The sequence below is a fragment of the Lampris incognitus genome, chromosome 19 (assembly GCF_029633865.1).
Source record: "Lampris incognitus isolate fLamInc1 chromosome 19, fLamInc1.hap2, whole genome shotgun sequence".
NCBI lineage: Eukaryota > Metazoa > Chordata > Actinopteri > Lampriformes > Lampridae > Lampris > Lampris incognitus.
In genome coordinates this window covers 32,806,352-32,827,444 of record NC_079229.1, presented here as the reverse complement: position 1 = coordinate 32,827,444, position 21,093 = coordinate 32,806,352, and the positions used below count along the sequence as shown (strand labels likewise).

Genomic DNA, 21,093 nt, shown 5'->3' with positions numbered 1-21,093 from the left:
GGTCGGTCCATCCTGGAATGTTTTTGAGCCATACCAGTTCTCCTCGCTTACTTTTCTTGACTTATCTATCCATCACTTCCTGCTGTCATCCCTCTCCATCTAAATTTCAGCTCCAAAACTGCACTTTCTGAAAACTGTTCCCTGTTGAATTAAAGAGACATTTCATTATGTGGCCTTTCATTATTTCCCATGTGTCACAACTAAACCTACCAATTATTTTCTAGAGTTTTCCTGACCTTTTGTGCAATTCTCAAACATTTAAAGACCTGGAAATGGTGAACTCATATTCTGTAAGTTTCCCAGGCATTCCAAACCTGGGTCAGAACCTTAGAAGACCGAGTCCTCACCTTTTTGTAGTCCTTCATGTCCAAGTGGTCTTGGTGCCTGTACTGGTTGTTGCTGGATAGGGGAATGATAGGGATGGTATAGACGGGCTTAACCAGAGCCCGTTGAGCTAGAGCCTCTGCCATCACCTCGCTACCAAAGTCTGGCATCCCATTCCTGATGGGCAGACAGGGGGAGAGAAGAAAGGAATAGAGTGAGCAACGGGGGGTTTGTGCATACACCAGCCATAATCAGACACCAAGCGCCCTACACATTTTCACCACCAGATAGAAATGAATGACTGAATTTATTTAAAAGCTACATCCAGAAGAAAAAAAAAGACAGCAGTTTACTGAAGCAGGTCACCCCGTTATAATTATGATTTGGGAAATGCATGAGGTGCCATGAATACAGAAGCAGAATTCATTGGCCAAATAAATTAATTATTCAGCAACTGGAGACATCTATCCAACCAACACAATGATATCAGCACACAACTGTTCTTATGTTCTAAAGAAATGAGAAGACACAGAACAGACAGTAGTCTGTAAATCTCATACAGTGCACTTGGATCTCTTGGCTGCAGCATAGTATCGTAAAGCGGAAGGCCAGGAGTTATCTACCGAGAATCAAGCAGACATTTCTGGGAGTGGAAACTGACGGAAGAGGTGCAGGCAGGAACAAGGCCCGGTTAACGGGAGGAAATTGAAATGTCACTACAAATCAAATGCACTTCAAGGTGAAGGGGGCTTCAATTTAAGCTACTGACAGACGCTTTCAGAGGAAATTCATTCCATGCTGATGCCATGTTTGAGTGGATGGCAAAAGCCTTGCAGGGGGCAGGCACAAAGCAGAGTATAAATATAAAAAATAAACTGGGGCATGAATAAACTGCTACTACTACTTTTGGCTGCTCCCGTTAGGGGTCGCCACAGCGGATCATCCGTTTCCATCTCTTCCTGTCCTCTGCATCTTTCTCTGTCACGCCAGCCACCTGCACGTCCTCCCTCACCACATCCACAAACCTCCTCTTTTCCTCTTCCCTGGCAGCTCCATATTCAGCATCCTTCTCCCAATATACCCAGCATCTCTCCTCCACACATGTGCAAACCATCTCAATCTTGCCTCTCATGCATTGTCTCCAAACCGTTCAAACTGAGATGTCCCTCTAATATACTCGTTCCTAATCCTGTCCTCCTTTGTCACTCCCAACGAAAATCCTAGCATCTTTAACTCTGCCACCTCCAGCTCCGCCTCCTGTCTTTTCATCAGTGCCACCGTCTCCAAACCATACAACATAGCTGGTCTCACTACCATCTTGTAAGCCTTCTCTTTCCCTCTTGCTGGTACCCTTCTGTCACAAATCACTCCTGACACTCTTCTCCACCCTGCCTGCTCTCTCTTATTCACCTCTCTTCTGTACTCCCTGTTACTTTGAACAGTTGACCCCAAGTATTTAAACTCATACGCCTTCGCCACGATTCTGCTGTCCTCCCTCTTGTTCATGCATATGTATTCCGTCTTGCTACTACTGACCTTCATTCCTCTTCTCTCCAGTGCATACCTCCACCTCCCCAGGCTCTCTTCAAACCTGCTCCCTACTCTCGCTATAGATCACAATGTAATTTGCGAACACCATCGTCCATGCAGATTCCTGCCTGATCTTGTCCGTCAACATGTTCATCACCATTGCAAACAAGAAAGGGCTCAGAACCGATCCTTGATGTAATCCCACCTCCACCTTGTACCCATCTGTCATTCCTACTGCACATCACACCACTGTCACACTGCCCTCATACATATCCTGCACCACTCCTACATACTTCTCTGCCACTCCCGCCTTCTCTATACAATACCACACCTCCTCTCTTGGCACCCTGTCATATGCTTTCTCTAAATCCCCAGACACAATGTAACCCCTTCTGACCTTCTCTATACTTCTCCATCAACTTTCTCAAAGCAAACATTGCATCTGTGGTGCTCTTTCATGGCATGAAACCCTACTGCTACTCGCTAATCATCACCTCTCCTCTCAACCTAGCTTCTATTACTCTTTCCCATATCTTCATGCTGTGGCTGATCAACTTTATACCGCTAGTTACTACAGTTCTGCACATCACCCTTATTCTTGAAAATCGGTACCAGTATGCTTCTTCTCCACTCCCCAGGCATCCTCTTACTTTCCAAGATTGTGTTAAAAACTCCACTGCCATCACTCCTAAACACCTCCATGCATCCACAGGTATGTCATCTAGACCAACCGCCTTTCCACTCTTCATAGTTGCCCTCACTTCCTCCTTGCTAATCCACCGCACTTTGATTCACTAAACTCTGATTTATGATCTGCATATTGATTTGGCAAAGGTTTTATGCTGGATGTCCTTCCGGACGCAATGCTCCCCATTTATCCGGGCTTGGGACCGGCACTAAGAATGCACTGGCTTGTGCATCCTCAGTGGCTGGGGCATGAATGCACACGCATACAAAAATACATATCCAGAGTGTGGTGCATTGCCTACAGACTGTGTACAAAATGCAGTAGGCACTGACAAGTCAATGTGCTCATTTTCTCTCGACATGACTGTACAAATAGTGAACTCTAAATCCATAAAGCATGACTGCAGTGTACAGATTTGTGCCCCCAATTAACATGAGCAGCAGAGCCTGACTTCATTAAAAAAATATAAAACACGTGTTTCTTGTATACTACTCATCTTAAAGACAGGAACCCTAATCGCCTCTGTTTAGGCTCTTAGCCCTCCACAAGTTAACACAGGTCTAATAAACCTTAAACCATCCAACAGCCAGTTCAGGCAATTACCCTAGACTCCATTAACAACTGCAGTAATAGGCTACAGGCCCTTTCACATGCATTAAGTATGCTGACGGAATGACTTTTCCCCCTTCACACACACAGCTTCCATCTGTGAGATTTCCAGATAGTGTTTGTTCACACAGCATGCCATCATCTCATTATGCTCCGCTCGTGCAGCATGTAGGGATGCACCGATACCACTTATTTTCAGACCAAGTACAAGTACTTACATTTGGGTACTTGCCGATACCGAGTACCAATATGAGTACTTAATAATATCATTACAGTTCTAACAATGACTTTGAAAACACGTTTTATTTTCATCAGATGTTCCTCACTTTCTGACTGCAACAAATTAAATATACAACATGATACTGTTGCCGACATTTCAACATTCAACTTTGCTTTCCTGAACACACGTGGCACTGACTGGGTCTGTATTGCGTGTGGTTGCATGCCAACCCCGTTTTCTGAGGAGATTTGTGTGTGCATAGAGTTTTGCCAAGTGATAATGCAATTAATTATGCAGGGTTTAGAAGCGTAGGCAATAATAACTGGTACTGAATTAGATAACTTTAACAATAGGATCATGGATACACATTGATAGACTAGACTATTGTCATGCAAATTTATTTTAATGTGCAATGAAAAAAACCCCCACAAGGTTGCATTGCTGTGTCTCTGCCTCTGGTACAATGAGGCATTTATTAAACTTTAAATAAAAAAAAAAAAGTTTTTTTTTTACATAGTTCTATGTAGTTTTTACCTGTTGAAGCAGAAAACACAGCTGGCATGCAACAGTCACAGCGTAGCAGGTAAAAAAAAAAAAAAAAAAAAACGCTCCGTCCATGTGACGCTTTACATCTGAACCTGGGGCGCACTCATCCAAGTTACACACGCTTGTAACTTTGTCATTTCTCACTCCGTTCGGACAAATGACACATTGCAGTGTTCATCTGCTTATGGGCCATTGCTCCACTTCATATATCTGGCTCCATCTCGTCATTTTCATCCCGTAAGAATGGCAAAAAAAAGGCAACGCTCATTTTTCACAATTTCAGCAGTAATTGTCTAGTCGGGTATTGGGTGAGGTTGTATCAAAGTAGTGTAACGAGTACAAGTACAGTATCGGACCGATACCCGATACCGGTATCGGTACATCCCAAGTAGAATGCCTTTTATTTTTTAGTAGACTACGCATCTCTAACTGTACCACAAAGCCGCATCTTGATTTAGTCCTCTGCACACTGAAAGTAGCTCTCATTTCCAGATTGGTCTAATTACCAGACATTTGTTAATATGCTCTCTCTTTTGCTGGTTTACAAACAAATGTCCAGCTTGAGACAAATGCCTGCCATGAGCAAGTCACATATACATTCCTTGTGAGTGGTTTTGCTCGCTCCTGTGCAAGTGACTTATGCAAGACTGGCATTGCCCTTTTCATGCTTGACCTGGTAATCTTACAGCTTTTGTACAAACTGTTGTGGTTTCAGAACATTTTCAGAAATGTTACTACATCTTACTGACTGGACTTACTGACTAGATCCTTGCTTGTGTTGCATCAACTCTCAGATGTACGTCGCTTTGGATAAAAGCGTCTGCTAAATGAAATTGTAACATTAACATTTTGATGCAGAAAATTGCCAGTACAGTACAACTTCCCTGGAATATTGAGTCTGGCCCATGCTTGTACCTGAACCCAATGTGGAAAAGTGACAGGAGGATTTATAGGTTAGGCCGCATGTGTGAATGGGATTTAACAATGTAAACTTCTCAACTTTTGGGCAGCAAAAAAAATGCTTTTCTACTGTCAATACAGAATGGCCAGCCAGACAAACCCTCAACACATAATACTACACGTCAAATCTCAGAGAAATACAAATATTAATAAAACGAAACCCTCTTTGTTGTAATGGAGCAATAAAGCATATGCAGGATTAAATCTTCAATCCCAAAATTCAGTCACTCCATTTTCTGTTATTAAATATCAACAGCACAACTTCCAGATAGCTGATAACATAGCAAAGAAAGTAGGCAGTGAAACCACTTCACCAACCACAGTGGAGGAGTCACAGTCCAACTGTCTAGCCTCAGGCTAAGAAAAAACACCAATCAGGTCTTTGCTCACCTCTTCTCCACTATCTCCAGCGTGAGGTGCAGCAGCTCCCTCTTGCTCTTCTCCCTCCTCTTGATCATCTCCAGGATGGTAACGGCCCGGCTCAGTTCACGTCGCAGCTTCAGCATCTTCTCATATGACGCCTCATCATTCTTGCGGTTCTGCAGGGTAGATGGAAGATGTGTTGAGACAAGCAGAACTGGCAGAAGATTCTTCAGGGCAGACAGAAGTTTATTTATTTGGTGGTGGTGGTGGGCTCCCCAACCTTTGACCTCTCAGTTTTCCAGTTACAGGGCAGTCTGTGAATTCTTGGTAACCACTGCTGTAAACCCCAGCCCTCTCCAAACCCTTACCTTCCTTGTCTGCATCTTCTCTGTCCGTCGCCGGAAGGCCACATAGGGGTCGCTGGTACTTGAGCCGTCCCGCTTCTCCTGCTTGACGTTGGGGATGAGCGAGGAACCTTTGCAGCTTTTCCTCTTGTGGTTCCAGTAGTCAAAGACCTCCTTGATAAGCTCGTCATCCTCCTTAAGCAGCAGTTTGGCCTCCTGGAGGCTGACCAGCTGTTGAGGGAGCACATGTAGACAGTCAGCACTAGACTACATAGATTTTCACTTATGTTTTGAGTGAGCAATATTTCTGCAGTGAAAAGACAAAACAAGTTAATATCAAAGTGATTTATAAAACAAGTGATGAAAGAGGGGAGTACAGGAGGCAGACAAAATGTGGAACAGCAACAGTAACAAAATAGAAATAGAGCATGATGAGATATGTTAAACATAAAGTCCGATCGATTAAAAACATTTCATAATCAGGTTTAAAATTCATATGATTCGGCTGATCAGATATTTAGGAAAAAGACATTGAACAAATATTCTTCTCCCATGAGGCTTGCGGGAATGGCACAATGGCATAACGGGCTACAAATCCTAAACTGCTAACACGAGCAGCCTGAAGGAAGCAGTGCGCAAGGTTGAAGGGAACAGCATCCCAACAACAAATGAGCCCATTTAAGGGGATAAAAATAAGAACCAGGATAAATGTATATAAAAAAAAATTGCCTCTTCAGATGTCAGTTTTCTGACATCGTCTCCTCGAGTTATGGTCTCTTGAGGGCATGAAATATGCACGTGCTTCAAGTACCTGCTGCCCACTGCCTTTCTCCAGTCGGTCAATCATCTCCTCAAACTGCAGAGCAGTAATTTCCATTTTCTTCTTCAGCTTGTTCACAAAAGCATCGTCATCCGAATCTAAGTCGTAGTCCGGATGCTCTGTATCCAAGCTGAAAGCTGCAAGACAGAGGAAAATTGGTTACTGGAGATTAAGAACCAGCCCTGCATGAATTCAACTGCAAAGTCAGGAACAGGGTCACCTTAAATTAAACAGAGTGCCCCTTCAAACAAAGTTCCTTGGATTGGGCAGAGCTGGGCTCATCAATTTGATTAGGCAGCTCCTAGTATCAGCTAGCGATATTTCACTTTTGAGGAATCTGTGAATTATTTCGTGCATGCATGCATATGATCACAGGTAAACAGTTTACCTTGAAACATCAATTTTCTAGAAATCCTGTATCAATTGCTGGTTTTTGGGATGGACAAGAATATAGTTAAGGTGCACACCAACGATTTGGCGGGGTTTAAGTTGGTAAACATAGTAAATTGACATCCCAAGGGATAATAGGTTCTCACATTACCTCAAGCAGAAATAAGAGAACTGCTCAATCCGGGAGCGAAACCATCATTAGTGTAAATACTGTGAGTTTAGTGAGCGTATTAACAGCACTGTAGAGGTCAAGCTTTTACGATTCCTCCATGAAAAGCTGAATAGATACATCCAGACTATTTTCATGCAGAATGTTATGTGACACACACATACACTGATGAGCCAAAACATTATGACCACCTGCCTAATAATGCTGTTGCTCCTTCGTTTCTGCCAAACACTGACCCGCTGAGGCATGGACTCTACAAGAACCCTGATGGTGTCCTGTGGTATCTGGCACCCAAACATTAGCAGCAGATCCTTCAAGAACTGTAAGTTACAAGGTGGAGCCGCTGTGGATCGGACTTGTCGGTCCAGCACATCCCACAGATGCTCAATTAGATTGAGATCTGGAGAATTTGGAGACCAGGGCAACACCTTGAACACTTCATCATGTTCCTCAAACAAATTCCCCAACTGTTTGCAGTGTGGCAGGGTGCATTATTCTGCTGAAAGAGCCCACTGCCATCAGGGAATACCACTGCCATGAAGGGGTGTACCTGGTCTGCAATGTTTAGGTAGGTGGCACATGTAAAACTGATGTCCACATGAATGGCCAGACCAAGGGTTTCCCAGCAGAACACTGCCCAGAGCATCACACTCCCTCCACCGACTTGTCGTTTTCCCACAGTGCATCCTGGTGCCATCACTCCCCCGGCTAAATGGCAATCCATGTGATCTAAAAGAAAATGGGACTCATCGGATCAGGCGACCTTCTTCCACTGCTCCATGGTCTAGTTCTTACACTCGCATGCCCATTGTATGCACTTTCGATGGTGGACAAGGGGTGATCATGGGCACTCTGACCAATCTGTGTCTGTGCAGCCCCATACAAAGCAGTTGTTGTGACACTTTCCTTCTGTAATCACCGTTAAAATTTTCTGTGACTTGTGCCACAGTAGATCTTCTGTTGGTTTGGATTAGATGGGATAGCCTCCGTTGCCCTCGCGAATCGATGAGCCTTGGGTGCCCAACACCCTGTTGCTGGTTTGTGCTTCCTTGGACCACTGTCGGTAGGTACTCAACACTGCTGACAGGGAGCACCCACCCACAAGCCTTTCCGTTTCAGAGATGCTCTGAGCCAGTCGTCTGGCCATAACAATTTGGCCATTGTCGAAGTTGCTTAGGTTTTTACTTCTGCATCAAACACATTGACTACAAGAACTGATTGTTTGCTTACCATCTAATCTACCCAGACCTTGACATGTGCCCTTGTTTGGGGATGATCAACGTGTGAGTGGTCATAATGGTTTGGCTCATATATATCATATAGAATTTCATTAGATGAAACCCTCAACGGTAGGGAAAGTGCTGAACAAACAAGGAGTAAAATAACACACACACACACACACACTTCACAGTAAACGTTAGGGCCTTGTCAGGCTGCAAGCAGTACTCTTTTCTATAGTTTTCTTAATCTGTTCTGTGATACTTTCACTGAACATTTGTAAACAGCCAAAGCTTTTCACAATTTGACTCCAGGCACTTGCCAACAATTACTCAAGTATGCACAGTTGTGCCACAAGAGCCACTATCAGAATGACCATGTGAAGTTCTGAGCCACTGCTGTGTGATGGGAACACTCTGTGCAATGTGGATATGAGTGTGGGTGTTCATCCAACAGTTGCCTTTTTAGATAAAGACTGACTACAGTAACAAGTCTTTCTAAAGCATAGAATTGCTAGAAAAAGTACAGAAAGAACACAAATTAATCTTACGCCCCCATCAGAGATAGGTAACCATAGAAACAAGACAAAATAATGGTTAACAACATATTGACTTGACAGGTCTAAAAATCCATTAAACCCAAATCAAGCAATCAGACAAAAATTGATAAAATAAAAATTCGGGCAGAACCGACCAGGCTAAAATAGAAATAGTAAAAGGAATTTTACACAAGACTAAAATCCGACCCGAAAAGCTATGAGTAACATCTCATGAATAAAAGAAAATGGCTTGATTTACTGCATTTTTGGCACATCGCAAGGCTGTATTTTTTTTTAAATGGTGGGGGGAAAAAACTGATTTCATCGTAATTATTTTGCCCACTGACCCCAAACTAATGGTCTAAGTCTAAAGTATTCAGCAAGTTATGGATTGCGTCTGAACTTGGTATCAGCCGATACAAAGTGCCACAATACACTGAAAAAGTGATATCGGTACATCCCTAGTAAAAATTAGCAAACAGCCTTTCCTTTAGGATTTTTTCAGCAGCGGTTCTGTTATATGTGTATATGTGTGCCATAGGGACCTGTATTTGTGCACACCACTGGAGGAATAACTTAGAAGCTTCCTTAGTATCGTTCAAGACATATTTATTCATGGAGTCATGTCTGTGTGAATTTGCAAAGAGGATTTACAATCTGATGTGGTGTGCAACAAAAATGTTCAACAGAAATTGCTACCCAACAGAGTTTGCAATGAACATTTAGGAACTTTTGCTTTGTTGAACTCACTTCTGGTCCTTGTTTCCCTCTATTTCTGTGTGCTCTGACTAAGCAGTCAGCTAAACAAAAGGCTTTCTATATAGAGGAGTAGGCTACCTTTTCTCTTTGCACTCTGACATGAGGGGCAGCCATTTGTTTGTGCTGTTTGCAGGAAGACCGACCAACAGCATTACAGAGCTCGTTGCTGCCAGCTGGAGGAGTAGCGATTATGAACAGCCAATGACAGACTTATAAAACACTGAGGGGAGTGTAAGGGAAGTGTTGCAGTTAATTTTCTTTGCTCACCCCTGACCCTGACTGTTCGAAGTGGAGAGAACGTGTGAGATTCGTTTGGGGACATTGTATGAAATCTAAAAGTTCAGAGCAGCACCATGATCGAATTGAGAAACTTCGACTAAAATTAAAGAATTATCCAAAAGGAAAATACTGGTTAATCCTTTATCTCTTGAGATCTCCAAATCGTTAACACATTAAGATGCCCCTTTTTTTTAGTTATTCAACCGTAAAAGAGACATTAAATTGTTTAAGTTTTTTTAATGTGTTATCTTGCTTGAAAGAACACTGACATTTTTTTGTCGTGCTACTGCTCCAAAGTAAATGAAAAGGAACATAAGGAACAACATTAACAGTTAAATGATAACTATTTAAATCACTTGAATCAAAAGTATTCTTATGGCTGCCAAGTAATAAGTGCAGCCATTTCAATGCTTAATGGTCCTGCGCTGGAACTTGGGTTCTTGGAATCTGAGATCTTCAGAAACAAAAAGTGAAGGATATTAATTAGAACAGGGTGGGAAGGTATCCAGAGTGGGTGGGGCATGTACCAAGGCCACATGCCAAACGTTTCAAAATTCTGCCTGCAGCTATGTGTTAATACCCTACCAACCCCTCAGCCTTGTAACAAGCTTTTATCTTGAGGGTCTGTCCCAAGTCTGAAGTCATTTTTGGCTGGTAAAATAGCAAAAGTGGCCAACTTTCTTTTAAAATAAATTAGCCACTTTTTTTTTCTGCAGGGGGTGTGAAACAATTCTTTCCTCATCAATAAGAGTGATGATTACAACAGAAACACTATCCCACCAACCTTTTAAGCTGAAGTAAAGGCATGTGTGCGGCTGTCACACTGCCTACTCCACATTTGAACCGAGGACAGAGCCAAACAGGCTGCACTGTGTGGGTTGGAAAACGAACACCTTGTGCAGGGCTCTACGCAAAGATTTCTTTCAAGGAGTACATGTGCTCCTAAATGGAAAAAAAAATCAGGAGCACACAACAAAATTTAGGAGTAAGTGAAAAATGTTCAAGTAACACAGCTTATTAACAAACAACCGATTACTTTTAATGCACGCGCTGGTGTGGGTGTGTTTGTGTGTGTGCGTGCTCCTTCTCCTTATGTGCAATTATGATGTGAAAACCAGTGGAGGACAATAAAAATGGAAGACCCTACTATCTAGAGTCTAGACACTAAGCATGGGCCTCAAAATACTGAAAACAACGTTGACATAGCTTTTTAAAACACTGAAACGTTTAAACAGTTTTTTAAATAAAATATTCCAAGAGCTTTTATAAAACATTTGAATGTTTTTTCTAAACACTGAAGCACAGAACTTTTTGAAACATTGAAAGTTTTCAAAATATTGACGCTGCATTTTAAAGGCCCCATGAAACGGCCACCAGAGTGCTATTTGATTCCGCATTTTAACGTCTTTCCTTAAAAACAGGAAGCTAGGGAGAAACTTGTCGCAGATATCGATTGGCGTCTACAGTAGCCGATAGCGCTGAATGCACTGCAGATGGAAGGGGGCCCCGTGAGACAGTGTCCGAAGCAGACTCTGGACGCGCCGGGCCCTTCTCGCGATCTTCCCAGTCGAGGCAACCCACCGGGGATTGCAGGAGTCAGCGCAACCAAAAACACAGCAACGACCAATAAATGCTAACCAGCTCGTAGGTCCTGTGCGCCAGTCGGTAACTGGCAGAATTTATAGCCGGGGAGAGACAAAAGTTTGAGAAAGCGTTTCATCGGACTCAAAATTAGCATACGCCTCCGAGTGCAGGATGAGTCATCAATGTTTTATTATCGCTTTCCATGAAACGACAAACGCTGAAATACCATTAAGAATACCTACAAAAGGTGACTATCAGTGCAAGACGTGATAAAATTTAAATATCTATCTTGATTTCAAGGGGTTTTTTAACAGACATATTGGTGCCGCAATATAGTTTTCCCCCCCACTGTGTGTGTGTGTGCGCGTGCGTACGTGTACTAACGGACAAACATCTGTGCAATAACACTTACCACCAAAATCACACATTGGCCCATGCCTACTAGATGCAAAGTATATCAGTTAAACCTTGCTTAGTAAATATCTTTATGCATGCTCAATAATACAGGTAAGGAAATCACAGAAAGTTGAATCAGTTCATCTGGACACAACGTTTAGTGGGAGAAACATTTAATCACTCATCCAAATGATCTCTTCAGTCTCAACTTCCTGCAGGTATCCCCCAACCTTATAAACAGCACAGTTGCATGATGACTGAAACCAACGAATGGTTTCATATGCAAACTTGTGTGACCATTAGCTAGAGTTACAATGGCCATGTGTACTATCCACAAGAGGATTTGGGAATAGTAGGGAACGACCATCCCTGAACGGGGGGGGGGGGGGGGGCTACTAGCTCTTCTAAAGACAGAAGACCGGGAAGGCACTGGGCCCAGATGGCACGTCACCTTCATGTCTGAAAGTATGTGCCGACCAGTTAGCCCCCATTTTCACACTGATCTTCAAAAGATCACTGGAGCTGTGTGAGGTCCCCCCTCCTGCTTCAAGAGCTCCACTATAATCCCGGTCCGTAAGAGACCCTGTATCACAGGATTAAAGGACTACAGGCCCATTGTCCTCACATCTGTGGTCATGAAATCCTTCAAGAGACTGGTTTTGGCCCACCTGAAGAAATCACAGCCCCCCCCCCCCCCATTGACCCCCTGCAGTTTGCTTACCGAGCAAACAGGTCAGTGGAAGATGCAGTCAACATGGGATTGCACTACATCTTCCAACACCTTGACTCCTCAGAGACATACGCAAGGGTCCTGTTTATGGACTTCAGCTCAGCGTTCAACACCATCATCCCAGATATCCTCCATTCCAAAACTCACCCAGATAACTGTACCAGCCCCCATCTGCCAGTGGATTAAAAACTTCCTGACAGACAGGAGGCGGCTGGTAAGACTTGGGAAAATCACATCCAGTACCCGGACAATCAGCACTGACGTCCCCCAGAGATGTGTGAACTCCCCTCTACTCTTCTCCTGCTACACAAATGACTGCACCTCAGGTGACCTGTCTGTTAAACTCCTGAAGTTTGCGGATGACACAACCATCACTGGTCTCATCCGGGATGGTGACGAGTCTGCATATAGACGGGAGGTTTAACAGCTGACCCTCTGGTGCGGCCATAACAACCTGGAACTGAACATGCTCAAACAGTGGAGATGACAGCAGACTTCAGGAGGAGTCCCCCCCTCCCCCACCATACTCAATACCATGGTGTCTGTGGTGAAAACCTACAGATTTCTGGTTTCCACAATCTCCCAGGACCTAAGGTGGGCATCCAACATAGACAAATCATCAAAAAGGCCCAACAGAAGAAGTACTTTCTCCGTCAGCTCAGGAAGTTCAACCTGCCCCAGGAACTGCTGATTCAGTTCTACACTGCAATAATCCAGTCTGTGCTCTGCACATCCATCACTGTCTGGTTTGGATCAGCCACCAAACACGACAGGGACAGACTACAATGGACAGTTAAGTCTGCAGAGAAAATCATTGGTGCCAACCTGCCCTCCACTGAGGATTTACACACCTCCAAAGTCAGGAAACAAGCAGGCGACATCACTGCTGACCCATCACACCCTTGTCACAACCTGTTCCAAATCCTCCACTCTGGTAAGCGCTACGAAGCACTGTACACCAAAACAACCAGCTATAAAAACAAGTTTCTTTCGGCAGGCTGTCATTCAAACAAACGCTTAACATTGTCATACAACTCCAACCATTTTGTATGTACTGTACATTGTATGTATACTGGTACGCTCCATCATGTCCATCTACCCCAGGCATGTATGTAAGTAACCTGCTAACATTTATTTCAGTATCTGATATATTCTCTGAACCACTGCACTTTATCGCCTGTATATAGTCAATCCTTGTGTATATAACTGAAGATTGTTGTGTTGTTATTCTATGTTAAGTACAGTGAGAGAGCCACGAAACCGAAGTCAAATTCCATGTATGTGCAAACCTACATAGCCAATAAACATGATTCTCATTCTCTCTCTCATCTGACACTAGCTGTGTCATCACAGAAAACTGATTGGTGCATTGCATCTTGTGGAATGTGGGACTTGATAGTTTTTTAATAATTAGCAGCGAGGGTAAAAAAAATGTATGGTAGGTTGTAATCTTTAATCGCGCATATCTATTTTTAGGGGCAAATGCGAGTGAAATACTTGCACTGTAGAGCCCTGTTGTGGTCCCTTAGGTTTATAGGCAACTTGTAAAGAGAGTGCCTGTACTCTACTTGCCCCCCCCCCCTTACCAACACGCCCACCCCCTACCTATGCCCACATGCTGCTTGAGGTTGTTCAAACGTTTTCAGACAGCACAACATCTCTGGGATCACACAGCTGCTATCTGACACCCCAGGGGCTGCCACAATCAATTACACTTGCCCTTCTCTCGCTCTCACTCACTCATGCACACCATCTCTCTGGGGATTAAACACACAGACTCAAGTCTGTGTCATCTTTGTGTGAGCTCTCAAATAATAATAATAATAAAAAAAAAAAACCTCATACATGCACATATCTCTCTTAACCAGCAGCTAGAAAACTGGTACATCCAGACAACGATCACAACAATAACACTGACATACACATGCACAAAGAGCTGACGTGAGACAGCTGAGAGGATAATACCCGATACGAGTGGAGTAGTGCTACTCACGCTGTATGTGAATAAGCTGCTTTGGCATTTTGAAGTCCCCGGGGTAGAGGGACTCGTAGTAGGCGATGTTGCTCTCTGCCTCCGGGACCGGAATGACCATGTTGTCCCGCTTCTCACCATATACCTGCTGTGCCGAGATGGCCCGCTGGAGATGGTGCTCCTACAGAGACAGGAGAAAAGGAAAGGGATTTAATTTAAGGTGCCATGTGTAATATTTTAGTTTTGCTGAGGGATAATAGCACAAATAAATATCAGCGGGGGTTCCTGAATGGGTGTGTGCAAGTTCTTTACTGTATATCTGGGAGGAAGTACATTGGGACGATCGAGTCAGATGAATTCAGACGTGAGGAAACAGAAAAAACACTGCTAGTCCATTGGGCTGGGCAATAATTAAATATTATCGTTCATGGTCTTTCAATGGTATTAGGATACAATTTTGATATTGCCATGTTGTGATACACAATTTTATTGTCTAAACTAAAGATGATGGGAATCACCTAATGAGGTCTGACGTATTATTTGAAAATCAGTTTTGGTTTGATATTATACCTCACATTAGTTCAATTCTTAAACATGGGATTTCTGCATATCACAGAGCACTACTAGTCCATCACAAAATGAGGACCAGACTTCTGCCTTGTCAGACCAAACATTATTCTAAGGGTTCTCAAACTTATTACTCAAAGGTCTGCGTCTGATTATTATTCAAGCTCAGAGGTGCGAAGCGATTGGCGATAACATTTAATCAACTCACAACTTTTAAGCAACATGTACATTCAAGTTGAAGACAGTCAAGATAGTCAAAATACATTCAAGCCTAAAGGGAGAAATTGCAGTGTTTGCCTGCAATTAGTTGCTTGAACCAAGGTACAAAAAGTGCGATTGCCAGTTGGAGACACTGTTCTGTGAAGACCCGCCCTACTCTGCCTCTGATCGGCTCTAACCCTAACAAAAACTCATATACCGGTAGGCTACTCGTTACTGTCATTTATGGTCACACTAGCTTCTCTCCTCAACTCTGCCCTCTGTTTTTCAACAAGGGCGGGGCTCAGACATTCTATACACACACACATTGGAGCGGAGCAGAGGAGAGACAGTAAACCAGTTGACGTGAAGATAGCGTTACTCGAGTGGATGACAACTACACTCGTTACGTTACTCTAAGTGCAATAAAAACTTCACACTACCCCCAAAGCAAATTCTTCTTTGTAACAATGCATGAACTTGACAGCAACAACACACACAATAGAAAACATTACACTTCATAACGTATTGTATTCATAAGATGAGGTATGGACTGGGTCCGGATTGACTTGCCGCTCAGTCAAGATGTGGACCGAGGTCCAGAATTAGAGACGCCCTGCATTATTCCATAACTTTCCATGTTTTACACAACTTCATCATAGGCATTGTTCCCTCTAATAAGGAGAACAAACATCAAAAACACCATCATGTCATGTACAGGCAGCAAACAGTAGACCAGGTACACACTCAAATACGGCTCGATAAGTCAGGCTTCTGACTAAGGGTGAAATCCAGCCTGCCACCTTGATATCACTGGCACTCAGTACACTTAAAAGAGGGGCTCATGGGCCACATTCCAGAAAAGCAAATCTAACTGAATAGAAGACAGCATAAAATGTCAACAGCTTCACACTCTTGCCCCTCTTTTAGGTCCTCATTCTGTGTAGCACATACTGTAGATAATTCAGTCAGCCTTAGAAGTGCTTGGGTAAACAACCCCTCAGGGCTAATTTAGTCATCCAGGACTTGCTGAGATCAACCTGCGTGAGACTGAGAACAATCAGACCAAGGGTCTTGTCTGCCGGACTGACTAAAACAAGACTAGGTCAAAACCTAGTATATAGCTGGACCGTGTATGGTCTATATTCAAAATCGGGGCCAATTTGTTACAGGGATAGTCTGTGGTAGTGTCTATAATGTGAATTCCTGGATACTAAATGTTTATCTGCAATTTTCTGTAGTGGTCCCTGCAATACATGGTGTTAAAGTGTACTGAAGTACCCACACCGGAATTGCTGGTTTGAATCCCCGTGTTACGTCTGACTTGGTTGGGTGTCCCTACAGACACAATTGGCTGTGTCTGCTGGTGAGAAACCGGATATAAGTATGTGTCCTGGTTGCTGCACTAGCACCTACTCTGGTCAGTCGGGGCGCCTGTTCGGGGGGTGGGGACTGGGGGGGGGGTAGCATGATCCTACATGTGCTACATCCCCCTGGTGAAACTCCTCACTGTCAGGTGAAAAGAAGCGGCTAGCGACTCCACACGTATCGGAGGAGGCATGTGGCAGTTTGCAGCCCTCCCTGGCTCGGCAGAGGGGGTGGAGCAGCCACATTAATGGGTGTCGGGTCTATCGAAACCAACCAAACCCGACATCCCTGGTGGGTACAGAACATTACGAATGTGAAAAATGAGTGGCAGGGGCGTGGGGGCAATCGTACTCAGGCATGGTACGAAGTAAGCATACGGAATACGAAAATGCCGTAGACTCACTCTGTACTGAGTGTTTTGTCAGAGTGATTGTTATTTGGGGTGCATGCACTTTATGAAAGCCACTTTATTAGACATTGTATTCTTACAACGAACTGTACTCTTACAATGAATTTGTTTTCTTTTGTTTGATTACCCCCCCCTTTTCTGCGCAATTGTATCCGGCCAATTACCCCACTCTTCCGAGCCAACCTGATCGCTGCTCCACCCCCTCTGCCGATCCGGGAAGGGCTGCAGACTACCACATACCTCCTCCGATACACGTGGAGTTGCCAGCCGCTTCTTTTCACCTGACAGTGAGGAGTTTCACCAGGGGGACAAAGCACGTGGGAGGAGCATGCTATTCCCCCCCAGTTCCCCCTCCCCCCTGACCAGGCATCCCGACCGACCAAAGGGATAGTGCAGCGACCAGGACACATACCCACATCCGGTTTCCCACCCACAGACAGGGCCAATTGTGTCTGTAGGGGCCTGACCAAGCCAGAGGTAATGCGGGGATTCGAACCCCTGACCCCCATCTTGGTAGGCAATGGAATAGACCGCTACGATACCCGGACATCAATTTGTTTTCTGCATTTAACCCATCCTATTGTATAGGAGCAGTGGGCAGCTGCAACGCTCAGGGACCAATTCCAGTTCTTCTTTCTATTGCCTTGTTCAGGGGCACAGGCAAGAGTATTAACCCTAACATGCGTGTCTTTTTGATGGTGGGAGGAAACTGCAGCACCCGGAGGAAACCCACGTAGACATGGGGAGAACATGAAAACTTCACACAGAAAGGACCTGGGACAGCCTGGGGTTCAAACCCAGAACCTTCTTGCTGTGAGGCAACAGTGCTAACCACTGGGCCACCATGCCACGCTGGACTGTTATGCTGGACTGTTACAGTGCGTAACCAGATGTGGAAAGAGCAGCAAAATATTCCATTCTTAGAATTTCAGTAGTATCCACAAGCAGCAATATGTTCCAATCGTTAGCATGCAATAAATGTGGAATGAGCTGGAACCACTGCACCAATTCATTTAAAAGAGCAAGGGCCAACAGGGGAAACTCCCACTTCCGTGTTTACCAATGACGTCGTTGGTCAGCCGACCAATTGTGTAACGTAAGTGACATCATTGTTCATCTGATCATGTGACCAGTCAGTCAGTCACTCTGAACATTGTCCCCCAGCGAAAGTCGGGCTTTTAGGGCTGGCCCGGTCCAAAAAAAACCCCCCAAAAAAACAAACCAATACCCAAACAAAATGATTTGGAAGAAAAAGAAAAACTCAATAATAAAAAGATTCCATTTACTAAATTTATGCAGGTGAGATGAAAAAACAAAAACAAAAAACAAAACCAAGAGGCTTATGTAAACATTTCACCACAAGAACCAAACAGATTCAAAGAAGAGAGAAACAAAACTGGTTGGAAATAAGCCTGAAGCTTGTTTTTGCCAAAATTTCTAAACACAGCAGCACAGGGCAACAATATTAACCTTTGTAAATATCAAACATTGGTAAATCTCAATTAATGCAATTTAAAAACAATCTATATAAATGATCATACATGCAAAACAAGGCCTTAGAAAATAATTTCCATGAAAATGGTAGGTCACGTTCATCCTGTTCATTGTACAATTGGAAACCCATTTTGATATATTTCTTTTATACAAAAGATTGCTGAACAAGTCAGTTACAATATGTCCACTGCAGAATACCACCATTCAGATAGGCTGGCCAATATGAACTTCAACTAGACCATACCCCTCTAGAGCTGAAAATTTCAATCACTTTTCCAAACATTAATGGCAATGGTAAATCGACTGCATTTATATAGTGCCTTTTTCCAACATGCTTTACAGTTAATGCCTCACATATTTACCCACGTGCACACACACCTCCATACAACAACGGCAGTGTCAACCATGCAAGGTAACAAACAACCAGCTCATCAGGAGGAGTTAGGAGTAAGGTGTCTTGCTAAGGGGTTCCTCGACATCTGTGCAAGGAGAGATTGAACCAGCAACCCTTCAGGAGGTATAGCAGGACAACCTGCTATACCTCCTGAACCACTGCCACCCCAAACACCTGTGAAGAAACCTTGTTGTAAGCAGCAAAGACATGAAACCCACTATATGAGGTACAGGGCCACTGGGAGCAAAGAGGAATAATAGAGACCTGTAATGCATAATTTAAGGATGTAGATTGCACCCAGAGCGGAAATGGTCCCCAGTCTGCCCATCAATGAAACAAAATCACAGTGCCAACTTTCTACACCGAGAAACACACAGGACCAAAGCCCAGCCTCTCATCTAGAGCAGTCTGGATAAAGATAATGGGAGACTAATGGTTAGACAGGCTACGCTGTGGCTGAAATGTTGGTGCAAGTCCTAACACAAACCAAAGACAGTCCATTAACTACAATTCACCCTACCCGCCAATCTACTCATTTACAGCTCAGCCAAATTTCTGACTCTAGATAATCTATCAAATAGATTGGCCACCTAGTCAACAATCACAGGCAATTTGTCACTTACTTGACCTCACAGAGTACTAGCAAGACTACAGCCATGTTTCAACGTGAAGTACAAAGCAACCAGTCCCCGAATCAATAAAACAGGCAAGAGGAAAAAAAATGAGTAGAGTTTGTACTCATCATTTGAAAATATAAAATAACTTTTCTATTTGCTTTTATCACATTCTTTTTGGACATGTCAACTTTCAGCTTAGGTGAAAAATTTGAAATAATACTCATACAATAGTTTCTGTTAGGATTTGGTGTTTTCTCATGAAAATCTCTTCTCATCTCAACTTGAAAAAAATGTACACACGAAAAACAAACAAACCAAAAAACAAACCTTGACTGGAATCCGTTTATGAAAGAAAAGTGTTGCCATTTCTTTCTATGTCTAAACTAGGGCTGAACATCAATCTTTTTCACTTATACATTGTGTTTAAATAAATATTGCGATATGTATAAGATACAATAAAATTATAAAAACAGTTTCTTTCCGCGGGCTGTCATTCAAATGAACACTTAACACCGTCAATAAATCCAACCATTTTGTATATACTGTACTGTATGTTGCACGTATACTGGTACGCTCTGTCATGTCCATCTACCTCAGGCATGCGCCTAAGTAACCTGCTAACATCTATTTCAGCATCTCTGAAAAATTCTCTGCACCACTGCACCATATCACCTCTTACTTTTGTGTGCTTATAGTCAATCCTTGTGTATATATCTGAAGATTGTTGTGTTGTAGTGTTGCTGTTCTATGTTAAATACACTGACAGAGCTCCGAAACCGGAGTCAAATTCCATGTAGTGCAAACCTACATGGGCAATAAACATGATTCTGATTGATACATTTCATGTGAAATGTGTTAGACAGTGTGTAAAAGAGGTTGGGTTCGTTTTGTGGAAGTCCCTGTCAATCAATATTTAGAAAGAAATGATGATCAATGCAGCGGCAAAAAGCTACCCAAGTTAACCAATAACACAGTTCAGCCAATTCTTTAAAGATCTAATCCAATCATCTTTTCCCATCTCGCTATATTTCTTAACATGAGGTTTGTTAATGTAGTTAACCAACATGGTAGAGCTGATGTTGTTGTGAAGGTATGCCTAAAGCCCCTTGAGAAACTCTCTTGTTTCAGACAACCAATCTGCTTCTGGTAATAAATTACATCATTTCATACCCTGATTTGATTGGACAATTAACAAAATGTCATCATCCGTCTCTCAGATAGCCTGTTTTCAAATAGTTGCCTAGCAACACCAGGCAAGTTAACGCACTTGTTAGTTATCAAGAAAGAGTTTTGTGAACTCAGGGCCATACCCCCTCAACCTCCCGAGAATTAGCTGTGCTCTGAGAGGGAGTGCTGAAAACAGTTGCAGCAAATCAAATGATGCTTCTGAAGCTGGAAAAAAGACACCCCTAACATTCATATTCCAAAACAGTGTCTGACTGAATTAAAATCATTGAACTGGATCTTTAATACCTTCATACCAACCTCAGTTGAGGTTAGTATGAAGGTATTAAAGTTGAGGTCGGTATGAAGGTATTTGAAATCGTGTACAGCTGTACACGATTTCAAAAGTATAAATCCAAATGACAAGGAGGGAGGAAGGCACC

The 21,093-nt window shown here is 43.2% G+C and overlaps 1 protein-coding gene across 5 annotated transcripts in view; it reads right to left on the bottom strand.

The window, feature by feature from the left end:
- Nucleotides 1-21,093, bottom strand: part of epc1a (enhancer of polycomb homolog 1 (Drosophila) a) — a 52,587-nt gene that overhangs the window by 19,310 nt on the left and 12,184 nt on the right. For 4 of the 5 annotated variants that reach the window (XM_056299060.1, XM_056299061.1, XM_056299059.1 and 1 more), the window contains 5 exons: nt 14,461-14,620; nt 6,396-6,541; nt 5,609-5,815; nt 5,268-5,416; nt 348-501 (listed from right to left, as the gene is read on the bottom strand). In XM_056299060.1, coding sequence (XP_056155035.1) covers nt 348-501; nt 5,268-5,416; nt 5,609-5,815; nt 6,396-6,541; nt 14,461-14,560 — 756 coding nt within the window. In that variant the 5' untranslated portion in view covers nt 14,561-14,620. Of the gene's footprint in view, nt 1-347; nt 502-5,267; nt 5,417-5,608; nt 5,816-6,395; nt 6,542-6,792; nt 6,841-14,460; nt 14,621-21,093 lie in introns of those variants that run through there. The other variant, XM_056299062.1, reaches the window with a different exon arrangement.